We start from the raw sequence: 13,997 nt of genomic DNA on the forward strand, positions 1-13,997 counted from the left end.
TGTCCCTCTTTCCCTTCCCTCCGGGAAGCGGAGTGTTAAAGAAGGTAGGTTCATTCCCCCACTCCACCCCCACCCCCCCCACCCCGCCTCCGCCATTCTGACTGGCCTAATGTTCAGGCTTTCCCTCAGCATATGGAATAAAATGCTGACCCAATTAATCTTGAATTCCAGCCAGCATCTGTGACTCCAAGGTGTCTCAACAGCGGGAAAGCCACTAGAAAAACCAATAATATCATACAGTCCCCTTCCAGACTCTTCAGATTGCTTGCCTAGCTCTTTTGCTATCTCCACTGACTGATGGGACACTAGGGGCCGTCTTGGCAAGGCCAAGGTGCTCAACAGCCCCCACGGTCAGTCAGCTGCATCGTGCCACATAGATCACCACACAGCGCCAAACTGGAAACCTCCCGGTAGTGCAGACACTTCCCGAATGGAGCTAATCCAGCGGAGAGTCTCCCGTCAGCTGCTGAGATCCCAGGTTACTTCAGAAAATAATGCAGACTATAGGTCAAATCCATTTCACGTCTAATTAAAACAGATGGCAGGTCTCACCCCAGCAGTGAGTTTGCTCGGAAACCGACGTATCTTCTACCAAACGCTGCTTCTCCTAACCTGTGCACGCACACTTAGGTGCACAGCTCTGTGCACACACGTGTGCACATCTGCACACGTACTCCACACACTAACGCTTACATCAGTGCTTTGAAATTCATTTTCGTCCTTTATTCAAAGCTTCCTCCCAACAATAAAAGGTGACCTTTGGGAGGCTGCACGCACCCAAATCTAATCATTTCTGGGTTTTTCTTATTGTGATGCAAGTATGTGTAATTTCCAGCGGCCTGATCCTGTCATTCTGCCTGAGGTGCGGACTGACTTCGCCCTGCGGTTTTTAATTGGCAAACAACACGATAATATTAAGGCTCCCTCAACAAAAACTGGAAAACAGAAGGAAGAAGATAAATCTCCCCAAATGCCCGATCTTCACACACCACGACGGTGACCATGTTTGTTCATTTCCTTCCAGTACAATTTGGGAGACTGCTTTCTTTCCCTTCACATTATTTCGTAAGTGTTTTTCTATGATACTAAATAATCTTTATAATTATCATTTTAATGGCCGCACTGAGTGAACGTACACCATAATTTACTTAACCGTTTACCTATTGTTAGGCATTTAGTTGTTTCCACTTATCACTCCTTGGGCTGGAAGGAACATTTTTATATAAGCTATTAATTTAAAGCAGCACACAGAGATGACTCTCCATCACTAATCTAAAAATACAGGGTTTATATATTTACAACTCACATTTGATTATGCACTTTAATTTGAGGGTAATTAAGACATTTACATTCCAAACACTCCTCCACACCCCCAGCTCTCCCCGAGCCAGACGGGCTCAAGCGTGCCTCGCCACCTTCACCTCAAGACGACACAGTCCGATGACTTCCCAAACACAATTTTCTTATGAGAAATAAACTTTATGAACTCCTGCTGCTTTGGGACCAAGAGATTAACTCCAAGACCCAGAGCCCATGCTGCTCAGAGGTGACATAGCCAAGGCGAGCCATCGCTGAAAATGCCACTGTGGCCTCAGGAGGACCGCAACACTCCGGGTGGCCCTCACGGGCCCGAGTCTGTGCTCGGGGCCAGGTTTATTCCTGGGAACTACCTGCAGGTTCTCCGCATAACCCGCACCCACATGCCTTGCGACAAACAGGCCAAGGAAGTCGCTGAGAGGAGGTCCAGCCGTTGGATGCTTTCTGAAGTTCATTGCAGGGCACTCACTTTAGAGGCTCCAGGTTTGCCTGGGCAGGACAGCAGGTCAATGCCCGGGATTTAGAGGGATGCAGGGTGGGGCCCTTGAGCTGTGGGACCCTCGGCGAATTAGGAAAGAAAAAAAAAATCTGAAGCCTCAATTTCTCTATCTGCAGCTTGAGGATAGTAAGAGTGCCTCCCCTGGGAGGCCGTCCTGAGGGTCAAGGAGAAAATCCAAGTGAAGTGCAGAGAATGTTAGCATTTGTTTGGAAGCAGGAGGACATGTGGACTGCACGCTGACCTCGCGCCGTGACGGGTGCACACTCATGCGCTGAATGAACGAAGGGATGATGAATGAATACAATGTGCCAGAACCCTCGATTTATGGAATGTCTTCTCTGGAACACCTGATGTCCTTTCACGACAAAACCGTTTCCTTAACCATCACCACCAGCCTGAGCACTGCACCGCCCCCCCCACCAATAAACAGTAAGTGAACCCCCAGAAAGATGTAACCATTTAATATGAAAGTAATTCTCAGTGTCCAGGAAAATTCCATCCTAAAGCTTTAGAGTAAATGCCACCCAGCCATCAAAAGGTGTGCAGATCTCCATCTGAGGTCCAAATAAGTCAACAACAAGAACTCCTTGATGTCTTTTCTTATCGGTGAGATTAAGACAATTCCATTTCTAGTCAAAAACGAATGCATCAACAAACTACACTGAGCAAAAGAATCTGAAGTATCACCATCATTTTTACTAATAAGAAAATGATTTTTATATACTCAGCAACTCCCTGTAAAGCAGAGAGGAGCTTGGAGTTGTTTATTATTATTATTTTGCCACTGGCAATTAATTTTTCTGATTTGTTTTATTAGTTTGATGGTTGGGTCCAAGATGCAGAATATCTTTCCAAACCAGTGGACGGATGTAAGAAAATTATTTCGGTGCAGTTCCTGGCAAATCGCGATGATGAATGGCGTGGTAGGACAAACTTATTCAGACACACATTTTTCAGTAGTGGCAGGGAAAAGGCTGAAAAATTACTAGTAAATTGCTTTTTGTAAAAATGCTCTCCCTTTCAAATTTTCCCTGGGAGGAAGGTCTTCTGCAGAATGATGGGACAATACAGTCTGACACAGCTGGACAACAAAGGCAGCTCAAGAATGACTACGAGATAAGACTGAGGGTTAAGATTTAATTTTCTCATTAGACCCCCATGTCCCCCATACCTTCCCCACACCAAGTCCTTTTGTGTGCATCATTCTAACCTGTTGGGATAAGTGTCTGTAAAAGATATATATTATCTCTCCTTAGCAGGCCTTCTCTATCCCACCCGCCATCCAGAATCTTGTCTTCCCAACACAGAGCCAGGATATGATGCGGCTCTAGTCTGTTCCCTTCCTGTAATGCTCTCTCCAAAACCGCCCAGTGTTTCAAGTGTCAAATTACAAAGGCCTCCAGATATCCTCAGCGCCCAGTAAACCCTAAAAGCCAAAGAAGGCTTATTCTCTGTCTTCTCTAGACTACCTAGGAGAGCGACTGTTTAGGGGTAATTCTGTTGTCAGAGGAAACACAGATGTGGCAGTGGCATGAGGGTGTGGCTCCCTCCTGGCTAGGCATAGAGCTGGGTCATTTCCAGATTAGCCCTTCGAAACAGGCACCTTCCAGAACACCCATCCCCCACCCCGGGAGCCGGGACATTGCCATCTGTTCTCGGCCATTCACCTTGCTGGAAGGAAGGCCCTTCCCTTGCGGGGACACACTCCAGCCATCGAAAGGGAACGGTCTAATGTGGTGGTTCTTACCTGGGGGCAGCTGTGTCCCCCTCTCCCCAGGTCACTGGCGCACGGGGAAGGTGCTCCTGTCTAATGGGCAGCAGCTGGGATGCTACTGAACATTTCCACGTGCGCAGAGGAGCACCCCCACCAAACAGTCATCCAGCCCCAAATGCCAGGCGTCCCAAGGCTGAGAAGCCCTGGTCCAACCTAAAGCAACTTCGGCAGAGCTCACTTCTGCTGCCCTCCAACGTGACTGCCGGTTCATCCTCATGGCATAAGTGATGACATAATTAAGTTCTCTCTAAGCCTTCTGTTCAGTAACTCTAGCGGAGACCTGCAAAGTGCCAGGGCCAGTTTGCAGAGTCCCAGGCTGCAAGGAGCGGGCGGCAGTTCTAGAACACGCTCAAATGGGGGCTCTGGGCTTCTCCCCACTTTTTGCCTTCACCGGACGATCATGCCCAGTATCATGCATTCCTACCCCAATAAGAATTAAGGATGTGGGGAGGTGCCTCTCTGTTGGACACCTGAGGTTATGGGAAACAGCGTGAACTCAGACATCAGGGAGATCAGGGTCCTGCTCCTGCCTGTATGTCCGTCCTACTTGCTGTGTGACGTTAACAGGTGACATAACTTCTCTGAACCCCACTTTCCTCCTTGAAATGGACCACACGGCACTAAAGGTGTTAGGTATAGTCTACACGCATCAGTGGAGCCCCGGGCAGCCCATACACTCACCCAGCTCCTGTAACATTTCCAGAAAAGTGCTCCTGGAGGTTTCAGTATCGGGTTCATGGGCTCCCCCCACCCCCCAGACAGCCCGAAGGGCCTGTTGGCGCGTGCACTGGGCAGTGCAGCCTGGGCCCCCTTCTTGTTCACCTGGCTCACGTCTGTGACCTTGCCTCTCTGGACGTGCTGCTCTAAGGCCAGGGCCCTGTATACCCCGGTCCCTCCCATCTGACTGTTTTCTTCCAGAGCGCTAACTCACAAACAACGTAACTATTTTCTTCCTTTAAGTTCGGCCCTCAAGAAGATTCTTCCACGTGCAATGAGCAGCTGTGAATCTGCCTGATACAGTGAAGGCACTTACCCCACTGGTATTCCCCAGAGGGATCATCGGCCACCTGCACCTTTTTAGATGCATTTAATAATTCAGCCCAAGATGAATTTGCATGATTAACATAAAGCCTTGTGATTTTATTTTCTTTCGGGATTCAAATACTGAAACCACCACCATTGTTTTCGTTTTCAGAGGTTGGGATCAAAACACAAAACTTGATTCTAGAATGAATAATTTTTTTTTCAAATACCACTCTCCATAGAATCAAAGAACAGAGCTGCTAACACGGTCTTTATCGATGCAGGGGAACCCATGTTCTTTCTAGGGCTAGCGTTAACCCATTAGAAGCAAGCCACACTGCAAAGATTAACCGTTTCTGGTGTTCGCATAGAGCAGCGTGCCCGTTGTCCCATGGCGCCCGTGTTGGCAAAGACAGACAAAGAGGTTTATTTCCGTCCTTCGTCGTAGGGCGCTCCACATGGATCTCTCTGATCAGGACCTAGACTCCCCAATAAGAAAACACCGATTCTCCTGGATTCCAGTAATAGATTAATCACGTCATCCTCAAAAAACTAGTAAAAGCCCAAACCGAATAAGATGCATTTGGAAAGCCATCTGCCTATGAAGTGGAGGCGGGTGTGCAAAATGATAATTTGAAGGCAGAAGAGGCAGCATCGTTGGGTTTCTTGATGAATATAGTAAAACAGGTTTGTCTAATGGGGAAACATGCATTACTATCAAAAGAAACGAGTGTATCCCACATGGAAAAGCAGGCAGGCTTTAATATCGGAGAAGCATCTCAAGCTGTGCCTGCCAGCGATTCTCCGCCTGTCTGATTTTCCTTAACAGAAAGGCCAACCTCACCTGTTTAAAAGTAATTAGGAAGCAGGCAGTAGCGAGGTGAGCTAGGAGCTGTGTGTGCCTGTGCTCGCGTGTGTGTTTCCGTCCCACTGACGCCTGTGTTGATGTTTCTGAACGCAGGAATCATGGTCAGTAAGGAAACCGGCAAATGCGTACTCACGACGTCAGAGAGCGAAGTCGAACCTGCCGCCTGCCTGGCCCTGGAGATGAGATACGCCCTGGATCCCAACCGGCAGATTAAAAAGCGGAATAAAGCCCTGCAGGTGCGCTTTAAGGATATCTGCGAGGCACAGAATGAGCAGAGGGACTCACGGCTCGCGGCGGGACAGCCTGGCGAGAAGCGGGAGGCGAAGCCCGTGTCCTACAGAGCAGCCTACCGCAAATACATGACCGTGCCCGCGCGGAGGGCCATCCCCAATGTCACCAAGAGCACAGGCGTGCAGACCTCGCCGGACCTGAAGAAGTGTTACCAGACCTTCCCCCTGGACCGCAAAAAGGGGAATCTCAAAAGCATCCCGGCTGCGGATGCCTTTAAAAGTCAAAACAACGGGTTTGTGGCGGAGAAGCAGGAGGAAGGGGCGGGGGAGCAGGCCCGGCCCTGGGGTGCCGGCCGGGTGCACAAGACGGCGGCCTCGGTTTTCCATTCCGATGAACACGTGAATGAGCTGGACCAGCCTGCCGGGCTCAACTGCGCAGAGCCAGGCGAAAACCCTGATGCACACGGCTGCCGAGAGGAGCCTCTCCAAAACTCCGCTCGGCCTTCCTCCCGGGAGCCCGACCACCAGCTGCACGGCAGAGCGAAGCACGGCAGGGCGACCCCGGACACGGAGGAAGCCGCTCCGCCGGCCCACGGGACGGTGTTCAAAACGGAGGTGGCCGCCGTTTATGCACCTGCCCCCGGCGCGAAGGCCCTCGAGGCCGCCTTGTCGAACTCTGCCACCGCGAGCGAGTGGCCCCTGTGCCCGGCGGCCGACCAGGAGCGGGGGAGAGCCTCGCGTGTCAACGGGCTCCAGGGACCCGCGGCGGCCCGCTCACCCCCGATGCAGTGCCTGTCCCCCGAATGCAGCGGGCGGCCCACGCAGACCCGGGCCCCGCCGGGGGAGGACGGCCAGCCTTGTGCCGCGGCGGCCTCTGCGGGTGGAGAATCCCGACAAATCGTGCCTCACACGGAAGTCGTCGACCTGAAAGCACAGCTCCAGGTGATGGAGGACCTGATCAGCTCAAGCCAGGAAACCATCAAAGTGCTCTTGGGGGTCATTCAGGAGCTGGAGAAAGGAGAGGCCCACCGGGAAGGGTATGTATGCCCACGTGTCCCCTGAAGCCACGCGGGCTCATCCCCCCGCGCCCAGCCCACCCAGGGTCCCTCGGGAGCCTCCAAGGCCCAGATCCTTAGTGAGACTGACATTTCCGCATTTCGGCGGAAAGGCGATAGTCTGAGGATGGCGTGAGCTCAGAGGGGCCCCGAGGTTATTGTACGATGCCAGACATCACTGCGTACTCGCCGTGAAGATTTATTTGATGGTTGGCGTTCAGGTGCTTGGCCTGGAATTCAAACCATGTGCCAATAGTTTGAATGAATGAATTGTTGGGTCTTTCTGTTGTGTGCCCTGCGATGAAAGGTTGATGACACTGAGGACGTCTCACAGGGTAGGCCAGTCCAAATTCTCTAAATCAGATGCTCCTCGCCTCATAGGAATCGGGTTATGGTAGAGAACAGAACTGAGGTGGCGTTCTGCAAAGCAAATGCTGACTTGGTTATATTAAATCATTGGAAGAACATTGATATTTAGGGCTAGGGTTTACCACAATAGGGGAGATGTCTCTCTGTCCTTGTGAGGAGCTCCTAGAGGCAATGCCCACCCTCGGGCAAGCCCCGTCCGTGTGTCACGAGGAGACGTGCCTTTCCCCGAGTGGTCTTGTGCGTGCATTTGCACCATAGGGGGAACCAGACCCAGTTAGCAGCCCGAGCTGTCGGGCATTGACATCAGATTGCTGAACTTTGTTCCCCATCTTTTAAACTGTGCAGCAGCAAACTTAAATGACCTAACGATAGGATGCTAGTCTTGAGCCCTTAGCTAGGAAGGCTCGTATGGGTCTGGCAGCGGGCTGTGCTGAAACGAAAGTTCCATGCTTCTCGAAACGGTGCCCACGGCTTACCAGCCTTTGTCTTCACTGCCGGGCTTTCTCTTTCCCGTTTCCCCCTGACACTGTCTGGATTCCCTCCGGGCAATGGTCTGGAGGTGGGATCGGAGTACCCCCACCCCCACCCCTGCGGCCCCCACCCCGGGTCGAGTGAGCTAGTAGCCAGTGTGAAGGTAAGCCAAGAAATGTACCGTCAGGGCACAAACCACGTGGTGCCCGGTTTCCTCAAGAGGATTGCTGTGGTTTAGTTATAGCGTTTGCGGACCACAGACAACGCGGAGGACACAGTCTGTGTGTCCCAGGGCAGCAGGTGAGGCTTAAGCCCTGGGCCCGGAGGCTGGCTTCTCCCGCTTAGCACAGGTGGCTCATCCAGTAGGGAGCAGATTCTCAATAACCCCACCCCCTCATACGAAGTACTGTTTGCAGTCGATGGTATTAAGCTGCTAGGCAGTCATAAAATAATCTAACAGGAGATTAGCAGGAGCCTAAGGTTGCAGAATGTTTTCAAAGGGCCTTTTTTTCAGTCTTGGGTTTACATCTCCATTTTCATCCCATTTCAGTCATTTAGGCTTGACTCCGTGCACAGCCAAAAGCAACACATTGAGGTGGTTCTGCAAGGGGTCTGTCGATAGGTAGACCACATTCCCACCGAAGAATTAAAAGCCCAAACGGGCCCCGATCACTGCCTTTGAGGCAGCTTGAAGTGACTGAAACCGGACAGCAAAACAGGAAGAATCCAACGTCACTAGTTGGGGGAGGGAGAAGAGTCACCAAATGGTGTAAAGCCACATGCATATGCTAATGTGTATGCTCGCGAGGGTATGCGCTGAACTAAAAACTGCCGAGGCTGAACACCCACGAACACCCCACGCAAGGAGAACCACGTTATACATGTAGGCTCCACACACTATCAGAACAAGTGTGGACGCTGGTTGTAAATGGGATCCTCTGAGTTCCCGTCAGTGCTGTCGGTCTACAGAGCCGTGCACTTAAGAAGGCACCTCGAGGTGGGAATTAGGACTCTGAGGACCTGGGGCATGGACTGCCTGGTTTCTCTCTGTGCCTTGTTTCTTCACCTGGGACTTGGGAATCATCACACGTCCTGCAGATGGAGGGGACAGGAGGATACGGGGTGACCTTCTAATGCGGTTCGCCCAGTGCCGGGCGCATCTGAATGGGACTGATTGGTCTTGCTGGGCAAAGGTGCTGGAGAACACTTAGCAGTCCCACATCTGAATCCAGTGTGATGAATGTACCCTCCACACTCTCGGCACACAGGCTGCCATCAATATTCTTCCTACAAGCCCTGAGCTGCTCTGTCCAATACAGTACCCAGCAGCCACATGTGGCTATTGAAATTCAAACTCAAGTTAATTACAATTGTAAATTCAGTTCTTCAGTTGCATTGGCAACACGGCAGGTGCTCAAGAGCCACGTGCACGGACTGGCTCCTGCACAGGACACGGGGCACTGCCATCGTCCCCAAAAGTCCGTCAGTCCGTCACCCCAGTATCCCCCACACGAGGCACAGTGCTGGGCTCCTAACCGTGTGAGCGCCGGGCTCCACAGATCAAGGGAAAGGGTGACCTGACTTTAGAATCAATGCCCAGTCTGGCCGCTGCCTGTGCAGCACAAGCTCACTGCAGGGAGGCAGTTCTGTATCCTGGTGAATTCCCACATCTCTTCCAGATCCTTCATTTCCAAACCTGTGTCTCTGAGTCCTCTGGACTCAGGTAACAATGAATCAGGTGCTTTCAAACTCCAAGGCCACCCTGAGAGTGGCCCTCTTCCCCATGCCCGTGGTCATTAATTTGGCCCGAACTCAAATTTCCATCACTCTTTTGTATGCCGGAATCTGAGAGGACTGCAGCCTCACAGGTGGACAGAGCAGGGTTCTTGTCCACCCCTCTCCCGGGTATCTGGGTCCAGCGCAGAGTGGGAGGATGGAAGACAGGTCTGCTGGCACCTCTTTAACAGCTGGTTCCGGGGGTGGGGGTGGGGAATAGTAGCATTTGTTGATTTCCACGGCGTCAATATTGCTACTGTAGCCAGTTGCGACCAGCTGACAAAATCCTGACAATTTCACCTTCTGCTCCTCTGAGCACCAGACCAGTCCTCTGAAGGGCATGCACCAGGATCGTCACTTTAAAGGAGGAATTCACAGGACTTACTTTATGTCCTCAACCTAAGCCAGGGAAGAGGTGTTACCGTTGCACCTCATGGTAAAAAATGAAAACTCAGTCTACTTTACGTAGATTATTATATACTCACTGCATAATAACCTGACAGAGAATTCCATGGCCAAGTTAAAATATCAGTAGAGTTTTCCTTGGGAAATATTCTAGCGTTTATAAAGTCATCGATAGTGGAGAAGACCCAGAAGCTGGGTAAAATCAATTTCTCTGTCCACCCTCCACCCCCAGATGAAGCACAGGCAGCCTGCTTTGTAAAGAATTTCCCTGCATCAGGAGAAAGCTGGGTGAGGACAGGCAGCTTATGTGCACCTCAGAGCCCACGACTTTGAATCCCAGTGGAAAGTTCTGCCTCTAAACCCGCCCCTCACAGTGAGGCCACGGGCCTGCCCTGGGGTATGATGTTAGGACAGAGCCAGGGAAGAGCCAGGACTCTTGAAACGTGGCCAGTGGCCAACTTCCATCTCTCGAAGTACCCTGAATGTGTGACCTTTTAGTAGGACTTCTTTTCACTAGTGAGTGGTTCACACAAGCTCATTGAAGCCGTTCCTCTGGGCATGGGGATGCCTGTGTCTCCAACTCAACCGCATTTAGTAGCTTCCAAATTATTTTCCATGAGACTCATTAATCTCATCTGCTTACGTAGATTTCCAAAAGGTCTCGCAGAGCGTTCTCAGCTTAGGGAAGTTACTTAATCTCAGGCAGCTTCCATTTACATCTTCTACCACAGGCTTCTAGAAGCATAAGGACGGTGCCTGCAAAGCTAGGAGCAGACACCAACGCACGGCGGGCACTGAGGAGCGGACACGCCCTAATATGAGCATTTCAGAGGACGCGTTCCATAAGCGGGTAGCTGTGAAAAAAGTATTCAGAATCACGCCTTTTAGTCCCTGTCAAATTGCTGGGGCAGTTCACTGAAATCGCTCGCCTTATGCAGTACGGGCGGGATTTGGTCACTCTGCTTGGATGAATGCCAAGAATTATTCTGCTTATTTCAGAGCTCTCAGTATTATTCTGGTCTCTTCCCAGGGAGTTCAGGGTCACACAGACTGCCTCAGTAAGCCGTTAATGTAGTCGTTGAAGGCTGAACCAGGCAAACGGGGCACTGAGTCTAAAATCTCAACTACTTCTAACAGTCGTGATTACCCAGAGCAGCTGTGGGCTGCTGGGCAGGGGCCCCTGGGACCCACGGGCTGTGGGTCCCAAGTGCTCACAGCATGCGCTCCCCAGCCACTGTGGTGGGCACTCCACAGGGAGACGGTTATTTACTTCCAAGTCTGGACCCCACACGTTTAGTGTCTTCATGGGTTCAATGGCCAGTGACAGTCTAATGATACTCTGCTATTCAGAGAAGACCCGAAAACGACATGAGGGGCTGTATTTGTGCTGTCAAGCATGAGGGCAGGATCTGTGTTTCCCCGAAGTTAAGTAGGTTCTTTCGCTGGTCACAAGTGTCCCAACATCACCTGGGTGTCACCTGCAGGCCTGGGTGTTGGGGGGGGTGGCTGGAGAATGGGGTCACAGCAGAACCCAGGCCACGCTGGGCCCTCAGATGTGATGGATGGACAGAGACGAAATCTTGAAGCCCCCTGAAGCATCTGTACTGAGTCAGAGCGAATGTGGGACCCTCCCTGAAAATGAGAAAATCCTAAATAACAAACTAGCCCAAGGGGTCCGGCAGTTTGCAGGAAGGGCCGTGAACCCAGTGACTGCTCCCGGGGTCCTGTCCATCCTGTTCAACCTCACCGAGAAAGAGTACTTCTCTGTGACGTGAGGTCTGGGGGCACGCGCGCGTGCACGCGCGCGCACACACACACACACACACACACACACGCGGGGGAGAGCAAAGAAAAGTAAGCCAAGGGAATCCCCCTGAGATCAGGGGCCCTTTGAGGGCAAGTGCTCACAGCAGCTTTGAAGACAAAGGAAGTAGAAATAAAGACCTGAGGGCGGGAACAAGTTAATGCAAACCCAGCGTGGAATCCTGTGTGGTTTGCTCAGCTCTGTTTTCTTTTAATCACTAAAGCAAGGCGGCCGGCCACACACCGGGTGAGAGTATGTGCAGATACTCATGTCTAGGGGAGAGAAAAAAAAAATCAGGCTTTCGGGATCTATGTTTATTTGAAGACCTCAGAGTCACCTTTCGACGTGGCAACTGGTGGCACGTTTTTCCTACAAAGGGCCAGATAGTAAATATTTTCGACTTTGATGATTCAGCTTTGCCACTGTATCATGAAAGCAGTCACAGACAAGATGTGTCCACACGAGCGTGGCTGTGTCCCCGTGAAACGATACGCAAAAACACGCAGTAGCCAGATTGGGGCCATTAGCAGAGTTTGCCGACTTGTGCCACGCGGTCTTGTAAATGTAGGGACCAAATTTACTCAACTGGAAGCCAGGTCAGTAGATGGGTGCGGGACAGTCCCAGGTGTGTGACTGCCAGACAGGTGTAGCGTTCACTCGCATGTTCGGAAGGTCTATACATATGGGAGTTGTTGAGCCCTGTGCCAGGCAAGGAGGGCATACAAGTCGAATGAAGCGTTCCCAGCTCACTGGCGGTCAGTTTGTTCAAGCCTACGCCTGACTGTTTGTCGGCCCATACGACCTTCAGAATTCTGCTTGTGAGCCCCGCGTATCTGTTATCCACACATATGTCATTTGTGTGTATAACACATACACGACAGCATTTCTTTGAGACCTGGGAAAGGTCTCACTCCCCTCCTTGTAGCAGGAATAAGAGGTCATTACGCACACAGTTGTGTCCCGTGACTTGCTTCCACCTAGAGACTGATGCTAGATGGACAGAAGTGATACAGTCGTTTTATCTTATGTCCCTATATTGACAGATCACTCAGAACCAGGCACCCTTCAGAAGGACTTGTCAGGGGATGAGAAATCTCTCTGAATTTGCTTTCATTATCCATGCCCAAACAGAATAAATACTGCACCACAGTTACAGTGGGAGCATAAGGGGGCAGTTTAAGTCACACAGCAGAAAGAACCAACGTGGAAATCTGTGCGCCACTGCGGCAGGCAGGGCATGAACGCGGGACTCGCCAAGGTCTCAGTGTGAGATTCTGTGAACTTCCCAGAGCCCCACTCCAAGAGGCGAGGGAAGAGCTGGGCCTTCCACCGGGTTGGAACGGCCACATTTGGAAGAGAGCAGGTGGGTGGCATCATGGTTCCACAAACGATGCTTGTGGGTCCCCTCCGGAATGAATGCTGTGGGCCACCTTCCCAGAGGTCTGGCACGATGCATCACAGAGAAGCAGGGAGCTGTGAGCACCAAGGAGAAAGCAGCACCCAGCGCAGAGATCAGGAGCAGAAAGGTCCTTATTCCCTGCCAGACGCACCCCTGTCCCTCTGACTCCCTGCTTGAACGGGATGAAAATGTCAGCACTTCATTTTCTAATGCTCTCGATAAGTCAGTTTCGGTGTCTCTGCACACGTGTCCTATCCCAAACATTGCAGCCAGCCGACTGAGGTCTGCCTCCTGCTCCCTTGGTTTTTCCATTTTCCGGGAAGGAGATCGGGGTGGGGAGGGAGCAGAGAGGGACGACCAGGGCCCTGCAGGCAGCCAGTTCTGAGTCGGCAACTTTGCTCTGCCCCTCTCTCCCCTGGCTGTGCTTAGGCACGGCTGTTAACCTCTCCGAACCTCAGCCTCTCACTCTCTAAAAGTGGGCTAAGACTACCTGCTTGGGGGCTGCTTTTGCAGATTAAACGAAATACGGAGGACAAGGCTCTCAATCCAGGACTCGGTTAGCAGTCAGTAAAAGTTCCGTCCCCTCCTTGCTTTGTTACTACTGAGAAGCACCCTTCCAAGTGCCAACATGCGGAGAGGTTAGGTAAGCAAGGCACCTTCAGAGAGCTTCTCCTGCTTTATTATACAGGCTGGTTTATTTCTGAAGGTGAGGAGGGGTGGAGGGTTACCAGGGGCGACCTCAGCTCTGTACTCATTTTCGGAGGAGTACACAGACCAAGCGGAATTGGGGTCACGGACAGGCGGGGTTTGGAGTCGGGAAACACGGGCTGGTCCTAGCTCATCCTGGCCTGGCCTCTCTCAGATACATGTTCCCCTGTAAGAGAAGGACAGTCAAGATGAGACAGGGGCCCTCACGGCTCCTTTCTGCTCTAAGAACAAATCCTCCAGGGAGGCCAAAGAACAACCTAATTTCAGCCACTGCCCGAAAATACATATAAAAGTTTACA

The 13,997-nt window shown here is 51.5% G+C and overlaps 2 protein-coding genes across 6 annotated transcripts in view; one reads left to right on the top strand and one right to left on the bottom strand.

Annotated features, from left to right (window-relative positions):
• The window catches only part of DOCK1 (dedicator of cytokinesis 1), a 528,429-nt gene that overhangs the window by 265,954 nt on the left and 248,478 nt on the right, over positions 1-13,997 (bottom strand). The window lies entirely within an intron of this gene.
• Positions 1-13,997, top strand: part of INSYN2A (inhibitory synaptic factor 2A) — a 57,763-nt gene that overhangs the window by 13,749 nt on the left and 30,017 nt on the right. The window contains exon 2 of one of the 2 annotated variants that reach the window (XM_030333993.1): positions 5,575-6,749. In XM_030333993.1, the coding sequence (XP_030189853.1) occupies positions 5,580-6,749 (1,170 nt within the window). In that variant the 5' untranslated portion in view covers positions 5,575-5,579. The remainder of the gene's footprint in view (positions 1-5,574; positions 6,750-13,997) is intronic. The other variant, XM_032595288.1, reaches the window with a different exon arrangement.

This window comes from Lynx canadensis, chromosome D2 (genome assembly GCF_007474595.2).
Source record: "Lynx canadensis isolate LIC74 chromosome D2, mLynCan4.pri.v2, whole genome shotgun sequence".
NCBI classification, from domain to species: Eukaryota; Metazoa; Chordata; class Mammalia; order Carnivora; family Felidae; genus Lynx; species Lynx canadensis.